Genomic DNA, 18,512 nt, shown 5'->3' with positions numbered 1-18,512 from the left:
CTTCCAAAGGCCTGCCTTTTCAGCTTTTTCTCTGATTCTGCTAGTCCCCTCTGCACATCATTCTGACAAATCCTTTTTGGGTTTGTTTTTTTTTTTGAGACAGAGTCTCACTCTGTCACCCAGGCTGGAGTGCAGTGGCGCGATCTCGGCTCACTACAACCTCCACCTCCCAAGTTCAAGCGGTTCTCCTGCCTCAGGCTCCTGAGTAGCTGGGACTACAGCTGCACACCACCACACCCAGCCAATTTTTGTATTTTTAGTAGAGACGGGGTTTCACCATGTTGGCCAGGATGGTCTCGATCTCCTGACCTTGTGATCCACCCGCCATTTCAAGTTAAGCAAAGTCCGTTCAGTTGCCTGCAATCAAAGAACCTTAACTGGGTGTCAGACAATTCCTTATGGGCAACGGTGCCCCTAGCCCAAGCCCAAGAACGTAGCAAGAAAAAATTTTTTTCTAAAATCATCTGGAAACGTTTTCCATGTATTGCAAGCAGAAACTGGTAAAGCCACTCCAAAATTCAATCTGAGTTCTGGACCATCACTAAGCATTGGTCCCATGTACTTCCTGGAGCTGGCCCTGTTAACTGGTAAAGTCAGTTAGGTGGCTGGGATTTTCAGCTTATGAGCAGATCAGGTGAGGTATTAAAAATAAACTTACTTCATGAAATCCATGGGCTGTCAGAATGCTGCGTACTAGGCGACTGTCCGTTCGTACAATCTTATAAGACAAATGATAACGTTCTAAAGAAAAACAGAATCGAGTTCAGTAACTAGAAAATTAACTGTAAAAACAAAAATAAACTGTAACATGGTGGCTTAATTATACTCAATAACATTACATGCTACCATTAAAATGATTATAAATAAGTTGAACATATTTTGGACCATGAGTTCTTAAAATGAGACTCTTTGGAGGTCATTAGACATAGATGGGGGAAAAATTACACCTTGGTTTTCACTAGTTTCTAGTTGAAATTTAACAATGGATTCAATTAGGATTTTAAGTAACAAAACAGGCAGTATTAACATTATCTGTGACCCTGCCACTAACAGACATCAGATAATTTAATATTATTTTACAGTATATCTCAAAATATCAATTATTCTCATAGCATTTAAAAATTATAGTAGTTAATAGACCTTCACTAGATTGTTATTTAATACACTAATAAAAAAGCACATGTCACAATTTCTTAAAAAATATTCTGATTACTATATTTCAATACAATGTATTTCCTTTGTAATTACGTACTTTTTAAAAATCTATTTTAAAACATTCTTCTGCGAAGAGGCCCATGGGCTTCTCCAGACTGCCAAAGGGATCTATTGTACCAAAAAGGTTAAAAACCCCTGCTCTAGGCTGGGCATGCTGGCTCACGCCTGTAATCCCAGCACTTTGGGAGGCCAAGGTGGGCGGATCACCTCAGGTCAGGAATTCGAGACCAGCCTGGCCAACATGGTGAAACCCCATCTCTACTTAAAAATACAAAAAAGTAGCTGGGTGTGGTGGTACGCACCTGTAATCCCACCTACTTGGGAGGCTGAGGCAGGAGAATCACTTGAACCCGGGAGGTGGATGTTGCAGTGAGCCGAGATCATGCCACTGCACTCCAGCCTGGGGGACAAGAGCAAGACTTCATCTCAAAAAAAAAAAAAAAAAAAAAAAAAAATCCCTGCTCTAGATAGCCCTCTGTATCCTATAATGCTGATTACCAGTACATCTTAGACCAGAGGTTAGAAACTGGTAGCCCAAGGATGAAATCCAGCCTGCAGACATGGTTGGTTTGTTTCTCATGGTGCTCTAAAAATAAAATTGAATTCATTGCTTAGCTTCTGAAATGGAAAGAATTCGTATACAACTCTAGATTTCTAGACGTCTCTTAAAAAACCTGGAAACCTGGGCTTTCTTCTCTCCAATGGCAAGAATCAGCTGGAGAACTGCAACTGCCCCATTCAGGACAGGCCACACTCTTCAGTTCAGCACAGGACCCAGCCTGCTTCACTCAATCACATTTCCTGCCAGGGCCAAGTAAGCGTTTGTGCTTGTGACCACTATGGGAGCGGAAAGTCTGAAACCATGTGAGATTTCAATATATTTACTCTGGACCACTGAATTCAATCTCTTTCTATGCACCACTACTAACTGAAAAAGTTAGCTAAGAATTCTGCTGAAGAATTTTTTTAGAGAACTTCATATTGAACAGTTTCTGAATTGAACAATTCTGAATGATACAGACACTCATGGACAGACTCTAGAACAATATTCAGCCTCTGTAGTCAAAGACAACAATTTCTCTTTCAAGTTTATGTGAAGATATTCATAAATCTCTGCTGCTACTTACTCAGCACTGGCAGGAACACCATGCAAAGCAGACACAGGAGGATTAACATTTAAAATGTCAATCACTTCGTCCTTTTCATTCTTGTGGGCAAACTTTCAAAGCCAAGTAACAGTGTTATCCCAATGATCAGTCACTATTACTTTGTCTTTGCAGTATCATCATAAGAAACACTGCAGAATCATGTGTGGGAATCACAAGATAGGCTTAGAATATCTTGCAATGTCAAAAAACGGAAATACTCAAAAACTGATTAGGGACATGTCGCTAAGAGCTTAAAAGGGCTCTTGAGGGCCAAGTTTAAGACAATTTGAATGCAAAAATGAATAGTGACAGAGATAGATTATAACGTACTTATAAAAGAATCCATGTATCCACACTTATAAGGAGTTGAGAGGGAATATTGGTTTTCTTTTGCTGCTGTGACAAATTACGACACATTTGTTGTCGTAAGGCAAATTTATTGTCTTACAGCTCTGTACATCAGAAGTCGAACACAGGTCTCACCAGGCTAAAACCAAGGAATTGGCAGAGCTGTGTTCCTTTCTGTGGGCTCTGGGTAGGATTTGTTTCCTTCCCTTTTCCATTCCTTGGCTTATGGCTTATGGTCCCCTTCCTCTATCTTTGAAGTCAACCATGGTTGCATGTAGTCTTTTTCACATCACAACACTCTGGCCTCTTCTACTTCCTTCTCCCACTTTAAAAAACTCTTGTGATTACATTGGGCCCACTTGGATAGTCCAGGATAATCTCCTTATCTTAAGGCCAGTTGATTAGCAACTTTAATTCCATCTAAACCTTAATTCACCCTATGCCATGTAAGATAACATATTCACAGATTCTGGAAATTAGAAGGTAGACATCTTTAAGGGACCATTATTCTGCCTACCACACAAGAGAAAGCTATTATTTACAGAGAATCCAGCTAATAAATGTAGAAGGAGAGACAGAAATGAAAAATCACCATTTTACAAAAACTATAAGAGTAAGTGATTCAAACAAGAATCAGTAGATACCAATGGGGAGAGGCTATTAGGGAATAGGACACGCATACATCTCAAAATATCTTACCAGAGAATGCTTATAACAAAGGGAAAAGGCACCTTTAAAATGAAGCCATCTGGTGAACACAGTCTTAACCAAATGATCAAATGTGCCGTCACCAATACTGCAAAATAATAGCATCACATACTCCCAAATGTTATACACTGGGGATACAGTTTCACTAAGCAATATTCCTGCAGATTTTTAAAATCTGAATCTAAACATGTAGGAACCATCAAACATGGATAACAATCAAATTTAAAGATATCTGTAAAACAAGCAGTCTAGAATATTTTTTAAAATGTCAATGTCATGGAAGACAAAAAAAAAAAGTCTAGGAAATGGCTGTACAGCAGACTAAAGAAATATGACAACGAAATGTAATGTTTGATTGGATCCTGAATAGAAAAACAAAAAACCACTATAGAAGACTAAATTGGAACAATGGGGAAATCTGCATAGATTAGATCTCTGGATTAGATAATAGTATTTTGCCAGTGACAGATTATTGTGCTTATATAGGATATGCCCTTATTCTCAGGAGTCACAAGCTGAATAATGTATTAGGGCATGCAATATTTTACTAATTCTCAAATGGTTCAGAAAGAGAGAAGCAAATATGGCAAAATGTAAGTAATTGGTGATTCCAGGGAAAGACTATATGCGTTCATTGTACTACTTTTGTAACTTGTCTGAAGGCTTTTAATTTTTCCAAATAAAATGTGTACAAAAATGAAAAAATATCCGGTCCTTTCATGATGATAACCATGATCACTAACATTTTTGCACATGAAAAGTCAAAGCATCATCAGCTACACAGTGACTGCTAGAAATAAGGACTGAACCCAATTCTGTGCATGTTCTGCAGTCCTTGCCCCTCACTGCCCAGCCACAGGGGAGGTGATCAGTAAGGTGTGTGAGAAAATAGAGAACAGTTACATGGGGAATAAGAGACAAGGCAGAATAATAACAAGTCTGGGCATGGTGGCTCATGCCTGTAATCCCAGTACGATGGGAGGCTGGAGCTGGAGGGCTGCTTGAGACCAGCAGTTCAAGATCGGCCAGGGCAACATAGCGAGACCTCGTCACTAACAACAAAAAAAAAATTTTTTTTTTTTAATTAGCCAAGTGTACGGGTGGGCGCCTGTAGTCTTAGCTACTCAGGAGGCTGAGGTAAGAGGACTGCTTGAGCCCAAGAGTTCAAAGTTACAGTGAGCTATGATCACACCATTGCACTCCAGCCCAGGTGGCAGAGCAAGACCCTGTCTCTTAAAAAAAGAGAGAGAGAGAAACCAGCCTGGGACACATGGTGAAACCCCATCTCTACTAAAAATACAAAATTTAGCCAGGCATGGTGCTGTGCACCTGTAGTCCCAGCTACCTGGGAGGCTGAGGCAGGAGGATCACCTGAGCCTTGAAAGGCTAAGGCTGCAGTGAGTCATGATCAGGCCACTGCACTCCAGCCTGAGTGACAGGGTTGAGACCCTGTCTCAAAAAAAAAAAAAAAAAAGAGAGAGAGAGAGAAAGAGAATCTCTAGAATCAAACTAGGGTTCAAACCCTGATTCTACCACTTCCTCCCTGTAGCCTTCAATAAATTGTTTAATTTCTCTATGATCAATTTCCTCACCTGTAAAATGGAGTTGATAATAACAGTAGTTACTGCATAGAGTAGTTGTAAGCACTAAATCAGTTAATACATGTAAAGCTATGAAACAATTATTCTACACAGTATAAATTATTTTTATATAGTAAAAAAATATAATAAAAGTCATTAGTATATGCACTGTACATAATTATACATTTTATATAGCAAATTAAAAAATTAAAATGGGCCACGTGTGGTGGCTCATGCCTGTAATCCCAGCACTTTGGAAGGCCGAGGTGGGAGGTCTGCTTGAGGCCAGAAATTTGAGTCCAGCCTGAGCAACATAGGAGACCCTGTGTCTACAAAAATTTAAAAATTAGCCAGACATGGTGGTACATGTCTCTAGTCCAAGCTACTCAGGAGGCTGAGGCAAGAGAGTTGCTTGAGCCCAGGAGGTCAAGGCTGTAGTAGTGAGCTGTAATCATGCCACTGCACTTCAGCGTGGGTGACAGAGCAAGACCCTGTTTCAGAAAAAAAAAAAAAAAAAAAGTAAAATGCTATCAATATTATTTCTCCTACTCCTCCTAATATAAAAGAAAAATACAACTGCCACCACACTCAGTGGCAAATCTGATTCTTACAATACATAAGTAGTAAGCAGTGACAAGCCACTTCTAATCCATATCACCTAACTATAACCCAACTCAGATACACTGAACATGTTCCAAAAGAGTAGTGCAAAAAAAGAAGGGTGGAATGACAGAATGCAAACATCATTGCTGGAGATTTTCAGTTCATATATACTCTGTGTCCGGTAGCCCTCTGTGTGCAATAAGGCTGGTGGGTAGTATATTTTAGACTAGAGGTTACAAATTAGTGACCCAAGAACCAGACCTAGCCTGCAGATGTGGTCTGTCACTCATGATGCTTCAAAATAAAACTAAATTAGTTGCTAAGCCATTGAAAATTGGAAAAATTCATATAAAAATAGATTTCTAGGCTTCTCTTAAGAAACCTGGTAATGATGGTTATTTTTATGTGTCAACTTGACTGGGCCACAGGATGCCCAGATACCTGGTTAAATGTCATTTATAGGTGTCTGTGAGGATGTCTCCAGAAGAGATGAGCATTTAAATATAGGGAATGAATAAAGCAGATTACCCTCCCAAATGTGGGTGGGAATAATTTAATCCATTGAGGGCAAGAATAGAACAAAAGGGTGATTGGTTGAGCTCTCTCTCTGCCTGACTGGTTGAGATGGGACACAGACCTTCTCTGCCCTCGACACTCCTGGTTCTCAGGAATTCAGACTCAGAGTGGAATCTATACCACTGGCTCTCTGGCTCACAGGCTTTCAAACTGGACCACCAACTTCCCAGGGTCTCCAACTTGCAAATGGTAGATAATGGGACTTTTTAGCTTACATAATTACATAAACCAATAACCTTATAACAACATTCATTCCTCCCTTCCCCCTCCCTGTCTCCTTGTATCCTATTGGTTCTATTTCTCTGGAACACCCTGACTAATATGTACCTGGGCTTTCTCTCCCGTAACAAGAACTCTGACTAATATGCCTAGGCTTTCTCTCCCATGACAAGAGTCAAATGGAAGACTGCGACTGTAAACTGAAGCTGCCCAACTGCCTAAGAAAGAACCACCTCATCCCATGTTTTCTTCTGTATAAAAACATGAGGCAGAGCATGGTCCTCCTTGACTACTAGCAAACTGCCAAATATCCTATTTCTAAGCCTCTTAACATGCATCTTATCAATTCCACCATAGAAGAGACCACAGAATTTCCTCTTCTCCAACCACTCACATGTGCCCCTAGAGGCAACTTAAAGTGCTAGGACCCCTAGCAAGTTCCAGGACAGACCACAGCAGAGCAAATGAAAACAAACCAATAATCTAACTGTCAACACAGAGAAGTACCTAGAGAGCAATGAAACGCCTTAAAGGGTTTAAACAAAAATAGCATGGGAAATAGGATAAAGATAAAGCTGACATTTTTGACTTGTAGAACACAAAAATAACTCCTTTAATGGCAACATAGTGTAGCTGTGCCCTAGTATCAGAAAATTAGGTTACCTAGAATTAGGATTAGGATATCTGTGCTGTCGAATGTGTGTGACTAATAAGCACTTGAAATGTCCTTATTTAACTTTAGTTAATTTAAATTTAAGAATGAATACTTGATTCAGTTACTGGAAATCCTATTTTAAACAATTTGCCTGTGGGGAGGGGAAGAAACAATTGAGTATATGAATTTACTTTTTCAACTATAAAAGTTATAAAATCTAAATATAGACCTAATATTTCCAATGAAAATTTTGCAAATTGAGATGCTCTGTTATGTTAAAATATATACTAGACATAAAATATTAATGGTTTTTTTATATTGAGTAAATGTGGAAATGATAATATTCTGGAATATATTGGGTTAAATAAAATATATTATTAAAATTAATTTCACCTACCTGTTTCCTTTTACTTTTAAAAATAATTTCCTACTAGAAAATTTCAAATCACATATATAGCTTGCATCATACATCTATTGCTAGTATATACAAATACAAACTTAATAAACACATTCAGGGACAAATTACAGAAAAGTACTTCATTCTAGAAGTTTACTTTAAGCTGAAAATACCTATGTTGTCTCTAAAATACAATCCCATTTACACATTTAAAGTACATACAATTTGGGAAAAAAACAAGGTTATAATGAAGAAAAGCCACATTCCTGGAATATTTCACAAATAAAACACGAGAAATCATATTGTACCAAAAATATTAATAGTGAATTCAATGAAACATGTCATAAAGAGAAAAAACAAGTTGGCATCTAACACGATGAGATCAACAGAAGGTAACTATTGCCCCAGATATACTTCTCAGGGGGATTTAACCACAGGCTTATGATCTGAACAGATCTGTGTCAGCTATTTAAGAGAGCCAAAAAGAAAAGAAAAAGTTGCAGACTGAGAGTATTTAACAATACAGAAAACTGAGGCAGCAACTACCAAAAGTCATTCAAATTGTTCTTTTCATTAAGGAAGGTGAAGAAAATTATTAAGCCACAAGGAACTGGGAAAGATACAGAAAACTCAAAAACACAGAATTTGAGAAAAGTTTGGCAGCTTTTTCTTTAATCACAGGAATGTGTAAAGAAAAAGACTTATGGATCCTAAAAAAATAGTAATTGCTTAAATAGATGACATTGATGGATATTATTTTCCAATAAATGTTAGGTATTCTAAAAAAGAAGGGTCCGCCTATTGCCATAGAATACATCGATTACTTTATGTAACAAGCAGACCAAAAGAAGTATGTTTGGGGGGAATATTTGTTTTTATCCACCTTTAACATTTTGGCTCAAATCATATTTAGAGGGAGTTTCTCAGCAAGGGGTCTTCAGTTACTCAGGCTTCAGAGAACATGAATGAACCACTTCCCTTTAAATGGTAACTTGGCAACTTGCTGAGGGGACTAGAACACAAGGATCCTTGGGGAGGAAGGAGGATTCAAATCCCAGAAGCAATGCTAACAGTCCTCTGAACTCCTGACTTATTAAGGGACAAGACAAAGGTCATTTACAAGTAGAGTAGATCTTATTCAATCAGTAAAATAAGCAGCACAAGTTTTGAGCGCCTACTATGTGTCAGACATTAAATGATCTCATGTAATCCTCACAATATCATATTCTCTCCATTTTACTAATGATTTTACTAATAATGAAACTGGTTAAGATTTTACTAATAATGAAACCGGTTAAAAGAGTCTAAGTCACTTGCCCAAGACTCACAGCTAAGAAATACCAAAGCTGGGATTTGAACCAATGGCTGAGAACCCAAGTGTACACTCTTTCCACCATACCACAAGACAGTTCTGATCCACAGTGTTATAACCTTTGAAGATGGCTACAGACTAACACCAGGGCTCAGAGCACTGCTTAAAATCCAAGAGGAGCAGAGATAAGTGAAATTGATAAAATACAAACAATGCAGAAAACAAGAGAAAGCAAAAGTTGGAATTTTAAAATTGGGTCTTTAAAATTATCAACAAAGCCAGGTGCAAATTCTCATTCCTATAATCCCAACACTTTAGGAGACTGAGCTGGGAGGACTGCTTGAGGCCAGGAGTTCAAGACCAGCCTGGGAAACATAGTGAGACCCCCCATCTCTACAAAAATCTTTTTTTTTTTTTTTAATTAGCTAGCCATGGTGGTGTACACCCACAGACCAAGCTACTCAGGAAGCTGGGGCAGGAGGATCACTTGAGCCCAGAAGTCTGAGGCTGCAGTGAGCTAGGATTACACCACTGCACTCCAGCATGGGTGACAGAGTGAGACTTTGTCACTAAAAAAGAATAAAATAAAAATGATCAACGAAATTGACAAACCTCTAGCTAAACTAAGGAAAAAAGAGAAAAGACTGAAATAACTAAAATCAGAAGTGAAAGTGGGGACATTATTACAGACCTTACAGAAATGAAAAGGATTATAAAAGGATACTATGAACAGTTGTATGCAAACAAGTTAGATAAGCTAAATAAAATGGACAAATACCTAGAAACACATAAACTACCAAAACTGACTCAAGAAATAGAAAATATGAATAGACCTACAGCAAGCAGAGGTTGAAGGGAACCCATTCTATGAGGCCAGCATTACCCTGATACCAAAGCCAGACAAAGGCATCAGAAGAAAACTATAAATCAATATCCCTTATAAATACAGACAAAAAATGTTCAACAAAATACTAGCAATTAGACCGGGCGTGGTGGCTCATGCCTATAATCCCAGCACTTTGGGAGGCCGAGGCGGGTGGATCATGAGGTCAGGAGTTCAAAACCAGCCTGCCAACATGGTGAAACCCCATCTTTACTAAAAATACAAAAATTAGCCAGGCATGGTGGTGGACGCCTATAATCCCAGCTACTCGGGAGGCTGAGGCAGAGAACTGCTTGAACTCAGGAGGAGGAGGTTGCAGTGAGCTGAGATTGCGCCACTGCACTCCAGCCTGGGTGACAGAGCAAGACTCCGTCTCAAAAAAATAAAATAAAATAAAATAAAATAAAATAAAATAAAATACTAGCAATTACACTCTGACAAAGTGGGATTTATCTCAGGAATATAAGGGAGGTTCAACACACAAAAAGTCAGTCAATGTAATGTACCACGTTAATAGGCTGAAGGGGGAAATATCATTTCAGTTGATGTGGAAAAAGCATTTGACTAACACCTTTTCATGATAAAAACACACAACAAACTAGGAATAGAAGCAAACTTTCTCAACATGACAAAGGACATTTATGAAAACACACAGCTAATATCATATGCAATGACAGAAAACAGAAAGCTTTCTTCCTATGATCAAAAACAAGACAAAGACACCCTCTTTCTATTCAGCATTGTACTAGAAATTCTAGCCAGAACAATTAGGGAAGAAAAAGAAATAAAAGGCATCCAGGTTGGAAAGAAAGAACTAAAATTCTCTCTATTTGCAGATAACATATTACATGCAGACAAACCTAAACACAAAAACTATTAGAGCTAATAACTGAGTGCAGCAAGGTTTCAGGATACAAGATCAATATACAGAACTCAGGTGTATTTCTATACACGAGCAGTGAATAACCCAAAAATGAAATTGAGAAAACAATTCTATTTACAATAACATCAAAAAGAATAAAATATTTAGGAATAAATTTAACCAAGGGGGTACAAGACTTGTACACAGAAAACTATAAAACCGTGATGAAAGAAATTAAAGAAGCCCAAAAAATTAGAAAGACATTCTACGTTCATAGAAAACATCATTAAGATGGCAACACTCTAAGTGATTTATAGATTCAATGCACTCCCTATCAACATCCCAACAGCCATTTTTGAAGAAAGGGGAAAAGCTGATTCTAACATTCATATGGAATTGCAAGGGACCCTGAATGGCCAGAGATCTTGAAAAAGAACTATATTAGAGGACTTATGATCCGCAATTTCAAAACTTAATACAAAGGTACGATAATCAAAAGAGTATGTTACTACCATAAGGATAAATGTATAGTTCAATGAAATATTAAAAGTCCATAAGTAAACCCATACACCTATGGTCTACTGATTTTCAACAATAGTGTCAAGACCATCCAGTGGGGAAAAGAATAGTCTCTTCAACTAATTTTGCTGAGACAACTGGATATCCAAATGCAAAAGAATGAAGGTGAACCCTTACATAACCCTACATGAAAAATTTAACTCAAAATGGATCAAAGACTATTGAGCCCTAAATATAAGAGCTTAAACCATAAAACTCTTAGAAAAAAGCACAGGGATCATGACCTTGGGTTAGGCAATGGTTTCTTAGATATGACACAAAGAATATAAGCAACAAAAGAAAAATTAGATAAACTGGATGTCATCAAAACAAAAAACTTTTGCTCATGAAAGAACACTAACAAGAAAATGAAAGACAATTCACAGAGTAAGAATATTTGTAAATCATATATCTTGTCTAATATCCATAACATATAAAACTCTTATAATTCAACAACAATAAAGAAAACCCAATTTTTAAAATGTACAAAGGACTTGAATAGGCCTTTCTCCAAAGAAAATATACAAATGGCCAAAAAGTACATAAAAAGATATTCAAATTACTCATTAGGGAAATGCAAATCAAAACCACAGCCAGATACCACATCACATTCACTGGTATGGCTATGATCTAAGAAACAGAAAATACCAAATGTTAGTGAGGATGTGGAGAAACTGGAACCTCTATACATTGTTGATGGGAATGTAAAACGGTACAGCTGCTATGGAAAACAGTTTGACACGGAATAAGTTAAACACAGAATTACTATATGGCCTAGCAATTCCATTCCTAGGTATACCCCAAAGAACTGAAGATAACTGTCCAAACGACTTTTCCGTGAACATTCATAGCAGCACAATTCACAACAGACAAAAGGTGGAAAAAGGCCAGACACAGTGGATTATGCATGTAACCAAGGCAGGATTGCTTAAGGCCAGGAGTTTGAGACCAACATAGGCAACACAGTGAGATCCTGTATCTAAAAAATAAATAAATTTTAAAAACAAAATAAAAAAAAAAGGTGGAAACAAAAAAAATGTACATCAACTGATGACTGGATAAACAAAATGTGGTGTATCATTGGAATGCATTCATTAGCATATACAATGGAATGTTATTCAGCTATAAAAAGGAATAAAGGACTGATATATACTCCAACATGGATGAACCTCGAAAACATTATGCTAAGTGAAAAGAAGCCCGCCAAAAAAGGTCACATATCACATGACTCCAGTTATATAAAACATCCAGAATATGGGAATCTATAAAAACAGAAAATAGATGAGTGGTTGCCAGGGACTGGTGGTATGGGGGCTGGGGATATCTGCTTAATGGGTATTGGCTGTACTTTGGAGATGATGAAAATGTTCTGGAACTAAACAGTGGTGACGGCTGCACAACATTGTGATGTACTAAACAACAACGACTTGTACACTCTAAAATCGTTAAAATGGTAAATTTTGTTAGGTGTATTTTACCACAATAAAAAAAATAAACACATGTACACAATATTCTTGAAAAAAAATCAGAGGAAAAACATAAGCAGAAAACAATTTAAGAAATTATAATGTTTGAAGTATACCAACTCAATTGATTTTTCTCATGGCCAAGGCCCTTTCCCTATATATATGTCATATCAACTTCTTTAAGACAAGGACGTCTGGGCCATGCCCAGCTCTGTCCTCTGTGGAAGAGGTTATACGCACCTCCAATTACTCTAATATTGTTGTCCTTTGTAAGAATAGCGTCGGCATGGAATACCAAAACTGGAATTCTCCTGCAGCCTCCAGTCCACATGATGCATGGATGATCCCTATAACGACAACAAAGCCTTCATTAATTTACAGCTCAAAACCTGAACTAACTGCTGATGCAGATTACTATGGTTTGTTGCTTAGCAAGTTTCCCCTTCCTTCTGGAATACAAATCCCAAATATCCTGTGGGAAATCACATCTCCCATTCTTAGCTGTGTGTTTAAAATTAACTCTATCCCTGGTTCAGGGATGGGCCTTGATTGGTTTCAGCCAATCAAGATATTTCATCATTCATTATAGTTAGTGGTTCAGAGATAGGCACATAAACCAATTGGAGCCCATAAGTTTAAGGAGACATGTTCTGGACTCTGTGAGAAAGCAATGGTTTCTTTCTCTTCTATAATGGATACAGATGATAGCCTGTCTTCCTCTTGATGGTATAGGATGAGAATGAGAAGTCTGGAAGGGCAACAACCATTTTGTGACCTTGAAAGAAGAGACTGTAGCTGTTGGTGAAGGAGAAAGTCAGCAGGAGGTTGACTGAAGAGATAAAGTGGGATTTTCAGAATCAAGATATGCCTGAATATGACTGAACGTATTCTCTTTATTACTTAGGACCATTTGGATTATGTTGTAATCCTTTGCACACATAAAGAATCCTAACTGATGAGTTCACAATAATTTACATACTCCTTTTACACGCTATAGTCCATTTTCAAACCAATTTGATGACGCATCCTAAGACTCTGAACTAGGAACTCTAAATTAATACAAGTATCCCAATTAAAATCACATATTTTAAAGGAAGCCCATGCTAAATGGAACAATATATATTTTCCTCCAGTATAAAACCACAGGGGAGAAAAAGACCTCTGACTTTATTCTCTTTCCCTATCCTCAGGAAATCTCAGCTTAATTTTAGGCTGATGAATATTTACTCACAGATCAGAAAAACCTTCACCCTCATTAGGGCAGGGAGGTAGGAAGAGAAATAAAATTAAATGAACTGAGTCCCTACTATGTGCCAGGATTTAAACTAAGAGCTCTCATATCTCACTTAATCCCCCTGCCCATACTATGAACTGCAGGAAAACTGTCTCAGAAAGGTTAAGTAACCTGCCTAAGGTCATATAGCTGGTTAAGTAAGGGATGAGGTATTTGAACCTAAAATCTGTATTCTTTCTACTGTTTGCCTCCCTAATCGCATTTCAGCAAAGTTGTATATATTGGATACCTTGAATTCAATTATTTGGGAACTTAAACTGATAATTCCTTAAATGCAATACAATCCACTTGGCCAAGATTCACTCGACTCTTAAAAACTCACATAACCACATCCCTTAACAAAGGTCATACCACAAATCTCAGGGCCAAGTCAGCCCCTCCCAATCCAACTTTAAAAAGATCCACACTCGGGCCGGACACAGTGGCTCACGCCTGTAATCCCAGCACTTTGGGAGGCCGAGGCAGGCAGATCACGAGGTCAAGAGATCGAGACCATCCTGGCCAACATGGTGAAACCCCGTCTCTACTAAAAATACAAAAATTAGCCGGGTGTGGTGGCACACACCTGTAGTCCCAGCTACTCGGGAGACTGAGGCAGAAGAATCAGTTGAACCTGGGAGGCGGAGGTTGCAGTGAACCAAGATCGTGCCACTACACTCCAGCCTGGCAACAGAGCAAGACTCCGTCTCAATAAAAAAAAAAAAAAAAAAACATAAAAAGATCCACACTCTGAATGCACAGTCTGTAAGGCTCCCAATCTTAGGAGTGAGGCAGTCTTTAGACTTGGGACAAGCTGCCAACTGCTTTCTAGTGAAGAAACTAAAGAACAGCATACCTAGTTTATTCCCCGTTTTCTAGAAATGGCATGTGGATGCTTATTGTTCTTGTTCTTTGACTTGGTGACAGTACCCACTTGTGAGAAACGGTGCTGATAGGGTACCTTTTTTAGCAGGAAGGATTTTTTTGTGGCTTGCTTGCTTCTTCATCTTTAACACCTGTAAAATGTGGGCATGAAGCCAGGTGATTCCTATGATCTCTTCCAACCTTAATTTTTCCACTATATTTCTAAATCAGCAAATACAGAAAAAAACAGGCAGCCTAAACTACAAAGTCTCAGACAGGAACTCTGGAAACTATCCAAAGTTCTCTGTCAATCTAGCATTAGCTACCAGCTGGCACCACTATGCCTTAGCATTTATAAACAATGGATTGCTGCTCCAATTTAAAAATGCCTGACAAGGGGAGCACAATCAACAGATACACAGCTGAGAAGAGCCCAGGCCCTAACTGTACTAGCTGTAGAAAGCCAAGTCTCTAACAGAGAAATCTTTTCACTTCCAACCTATAGAAAGATAAAAGAGAGAGTAAACAGTAAGGTCAGCTAAAAAAAAAAAAAGCACTTAAGGAATACGCGAAGTTGTCATGAAAAACATATTCCCACCAAGTGATGCTAAAAGGAAAAAATTCAGAATGATTAGGAAACTGAAAATTGGGACTTTACATTCTCATTCACATCAGAAACTGGTACATATTAAAATCCACTTTTATAGGCATGAAAAACAAAGGATTTGAATAATTACCGAAGCAGATCAGTTGTATGATTCACTTTATTGAAAGCCTAAAAACATTTTGGTTTTCCGGGAATAATTTCATGAGAAATAGACATCATTCACTCCTGGGACCCAGCCTACATAACTCAAAGATGGAGCTGTAAGCAGCTTTTGCATTCTTGCTTCTAGGCTGTCTTCATACCACTACCCCTATTAGAAATGCCTTCCCCACTTCTGTTTATCTAAGCCCACTCTCCAAGGCCTACCTGAAGTCTCACCACCTTCAGGCAGCCTTCCCCAGCTCCTTCAGCCCATTACGATACCTCCTTCTCTGAACTCCTATAGCACCCACTTTATAATTGATTGTTAATAATCTTTTTAACTGATATAAAGCCAGCCTTTTACAATAGCAATTAAAGTTGACATTTTTTCAGTGACCAAAGAAATCTTACATCACGTTCTTCTACGAAAGTTTCTATATCTACAAACAGAGTTGTATTTGGGATCCGCAAGCAAAATATAGAAAAACAGCCTCTTTACATTTTCTATTTGAAATAATACCATGCAAAACAAGACTGCCTGGATAGTTTCTATTCCTGAAGTCCAGGATTGCAAGGAATTAATACTTTAACACAGCCTAGGGATCTCAGCAGATCTAACAGATGTCCATGGATATACATCTTTGGATCAAGTCAACATCTTCAGATGATTTATGGCCTTCAAACTTCTAAATCAACTTTTAAAATGTAAGCCTGCTGCTTCAGGTGTGAACAAGATTGATTTAAGCTTCCTAATGTAAAAAATAAGTGTCTGATAGACAAGACATAAGCTGATGAAACAAGATTAACAGTTAAAAATCAACAGTAGGAGTCTAAAAGGAAGAAGTGGTCCATAAATTTGGATGGGAGCAGAGGGAAAATTATACCTTTATTTTCACTAACTTTTACTAGAAATTCAGTATTTCTTAATTATGAATATAGGCAACGAACCATAGTAATATTAGCATTATCTGTGCCTTTGACGTTATCTAAAATTACAGCAGTTTTTTTGTTTTGTTTTGTTTGAGACGGAGTCTCACTCTGTCTCCCAGGCTGGAGCACAGTGGCACAATCTCGGCTCACTGCAACCTCTGCCTTCCAGGTTCAAGCGATTCACCTGCCTCAGCCTCCCGAGTAGCTGGGATTACCCACAACCACACCCGGCTAATTTTTGTATTTTAGTAGAGACAGGGTTTCACCATATTGGCCAGGCTGTTCTCAAACTCCTGACTGCAAGTGATCTGCCCACCTCGGCCTCCCAAAGTGCTGGGATTACAGGCGTGAGCCACTGCACCTGGCCAATTACAGGTATTACATTTGTCACTACTTCTAAGTTATAGTAGTTTAAGACTCACCCCTAGATCACATGTGATCATGGTCTTTCTATCTAAATGCTAGTGTGATGAGGTTGGACAACAATTGGGCAACTCTCCTCCTAATAATCATTCAGTCACTAAATGATGACACCTCACACTGGTGACCCAGGCATCTATGCTGCTTCCCAGTACCCCCAATCTATGATTGTTAATCAAAGACCACCCTCCCAGTGTACTGATCTTACACAAACTAAACAAAAACAGTCTTCATGTTGTTGTCTTTAGAAAACAAAATTTAACTTTCCCAGATTTGAAATGATCTTATTATTTAATGTATTAGTAAAACAGCACATATTACTATGTTACAAATGTGTTTTAATAACTGCATTTGAATGTAATTAGTACTCTTTGTAATAATATGTATTTTATTTTAAGCCTTAAAAACATTATTCTGGTAAGGAATCCATGGCATAAAAAAGTTAACAACTCTGATCTAAGGTAATGTAAAGTATAAAGCCTTCATTTATTCCTTCATTTCGTTATTCAGTCAGCAAGAATTTACTAAGTACCTACTATAATATTAGGTCAAACTATCTGCAATCATCAGTATTTGACTGTTTCTGACCTACCAAAATGGCAGTTTCATAAAGTTCAATCTAACATTTGTCAGGCCCAATCTGTAAACCCACTAATAAGAGAGACAGTAATGGAGTAAAAGAACAACCTTTAAAAAGGGAAAGACTGATACTTGCAGCAGAAGTTAAAAGTTTTATGAAATGGGTAAGAGGCAGCACACTGAAAGCAAAAAGTCAGAAGAAGGGAGAGTAACCAGAGGGAATTATCCATTTAATTATCCTGAACAAGAATGACCCAAATATACTTTCAAATCTCTATTAGTTTCTATGACCTAACAGTGATAAGAAACGTTTCCTCAAAGCTTTCTTAACGCTTCAACAATTTTTTTCAAATTACAAGTAATCTTCTATCTTACAAGAAGCCCACCATAAATTCAATATTAAAACCAGTAAAAATAATGCCTTACATTTGTATAGCACTTACAAAGTAATTTCACATACATTATTCTATTTGAGTCTAACCAGACCCCTACAAAATAGCCTGGGAGATATTATCTCTATTTTTCGGGTTACATAGCACACACATATCCAAAAGGACTCAGGGAGAATCTTAAAAATGAATTTTACCTTTAAACCAGATTCTCTCTTTACTCTGTGTCAAGCAATAATTAAAGGAGGCAAAAGAGCAAAGTGATCAAAATCCAGAAAAGCTAAGTCCAAATCTCAATGCATCACTTACTCTCTATGGGTCACTGAGGAGATTTCCTGATAAGACTGAGTTTAAAAAAGTGAAAATAATAACACTTTCAGATTTAAAAAGATATAAGATATAGATGAGATAAAGCCTTTATCGTCATCTGTAGTAGCTATATTTATCATTATCATTCTTTTTTTTTTTTTTTTGAGATGGAGGTTTGCTCTTATTGCCCGGGCTGGAGTGCAATGGTGAGATCTCAGCTCACTGCAACCTCCACCTCCCAGGTTCAAGCCATTCTCCTGCCTCAGCCTCCCGAGTAGCTGAGATTACAGATACCCACCATCACGCCCAGCTAATTTTTGTTTTTTTAGTAGAGATGGGGTTTCGCCATGTTGGCCAGGCTGGTCTTGAACTCCTGACCTCAGGTGATCCACTCACCTCGGCTACCCAAAGTGCTGGGATTACAGGCATAAGCCAACACACCTGGCTATTATTCATTCTTATTGTGTTGA

General features: G+C 37.9%; 1 protein-coding gene across 50 annotated transcripts in view; it reads right to left on the bottom strand.

Moving 5' to 3' along the window:
- TTLL5 (tubulin tyrosine ligase like 5) overlaps positions 1–18,512 on the bottom strand; it is a 297,856-nt gene that overhangs the window by 276,575 nt on the left and 2,769 nt on the right. For all 50 annotated transcript variants that reach the window (XM_063793768.1, XM_063793745.1, XM_054666137.2 and 47 more), the window contains exons 3-4: positions 12,771–12,877; positions 659–741 (exon numbers count right to left, since the gene is read on the bottom strand). In XM_063793768.1, the coding sequence (XP_063649838.1) occupies positions 659–741; positions 12,771–12,877 (190 nt within the window). The remainder of the gene's footprint in view (positions 1–658; positions 742–12,770; positions 12,878–18,512) is intronic.

Source organism: Pan troglodytes, chromosome 15 (assembly GCF_028858775.2).
Source record: "Pan troglodytes isolate AG18354 chromosome 15, NHGRI_mPanTro3-v2.0_pri, whole genome shotgun sequence".
Taxonomy (NCBI): Eukaryota; Metazoa; Chordata; class Mammalia; order Primates; family Hominidae; genus Pan; species Pan troglodytes.
This window is presented reverse-complemented; position numbering and strand designations above follow the sequence as displayed.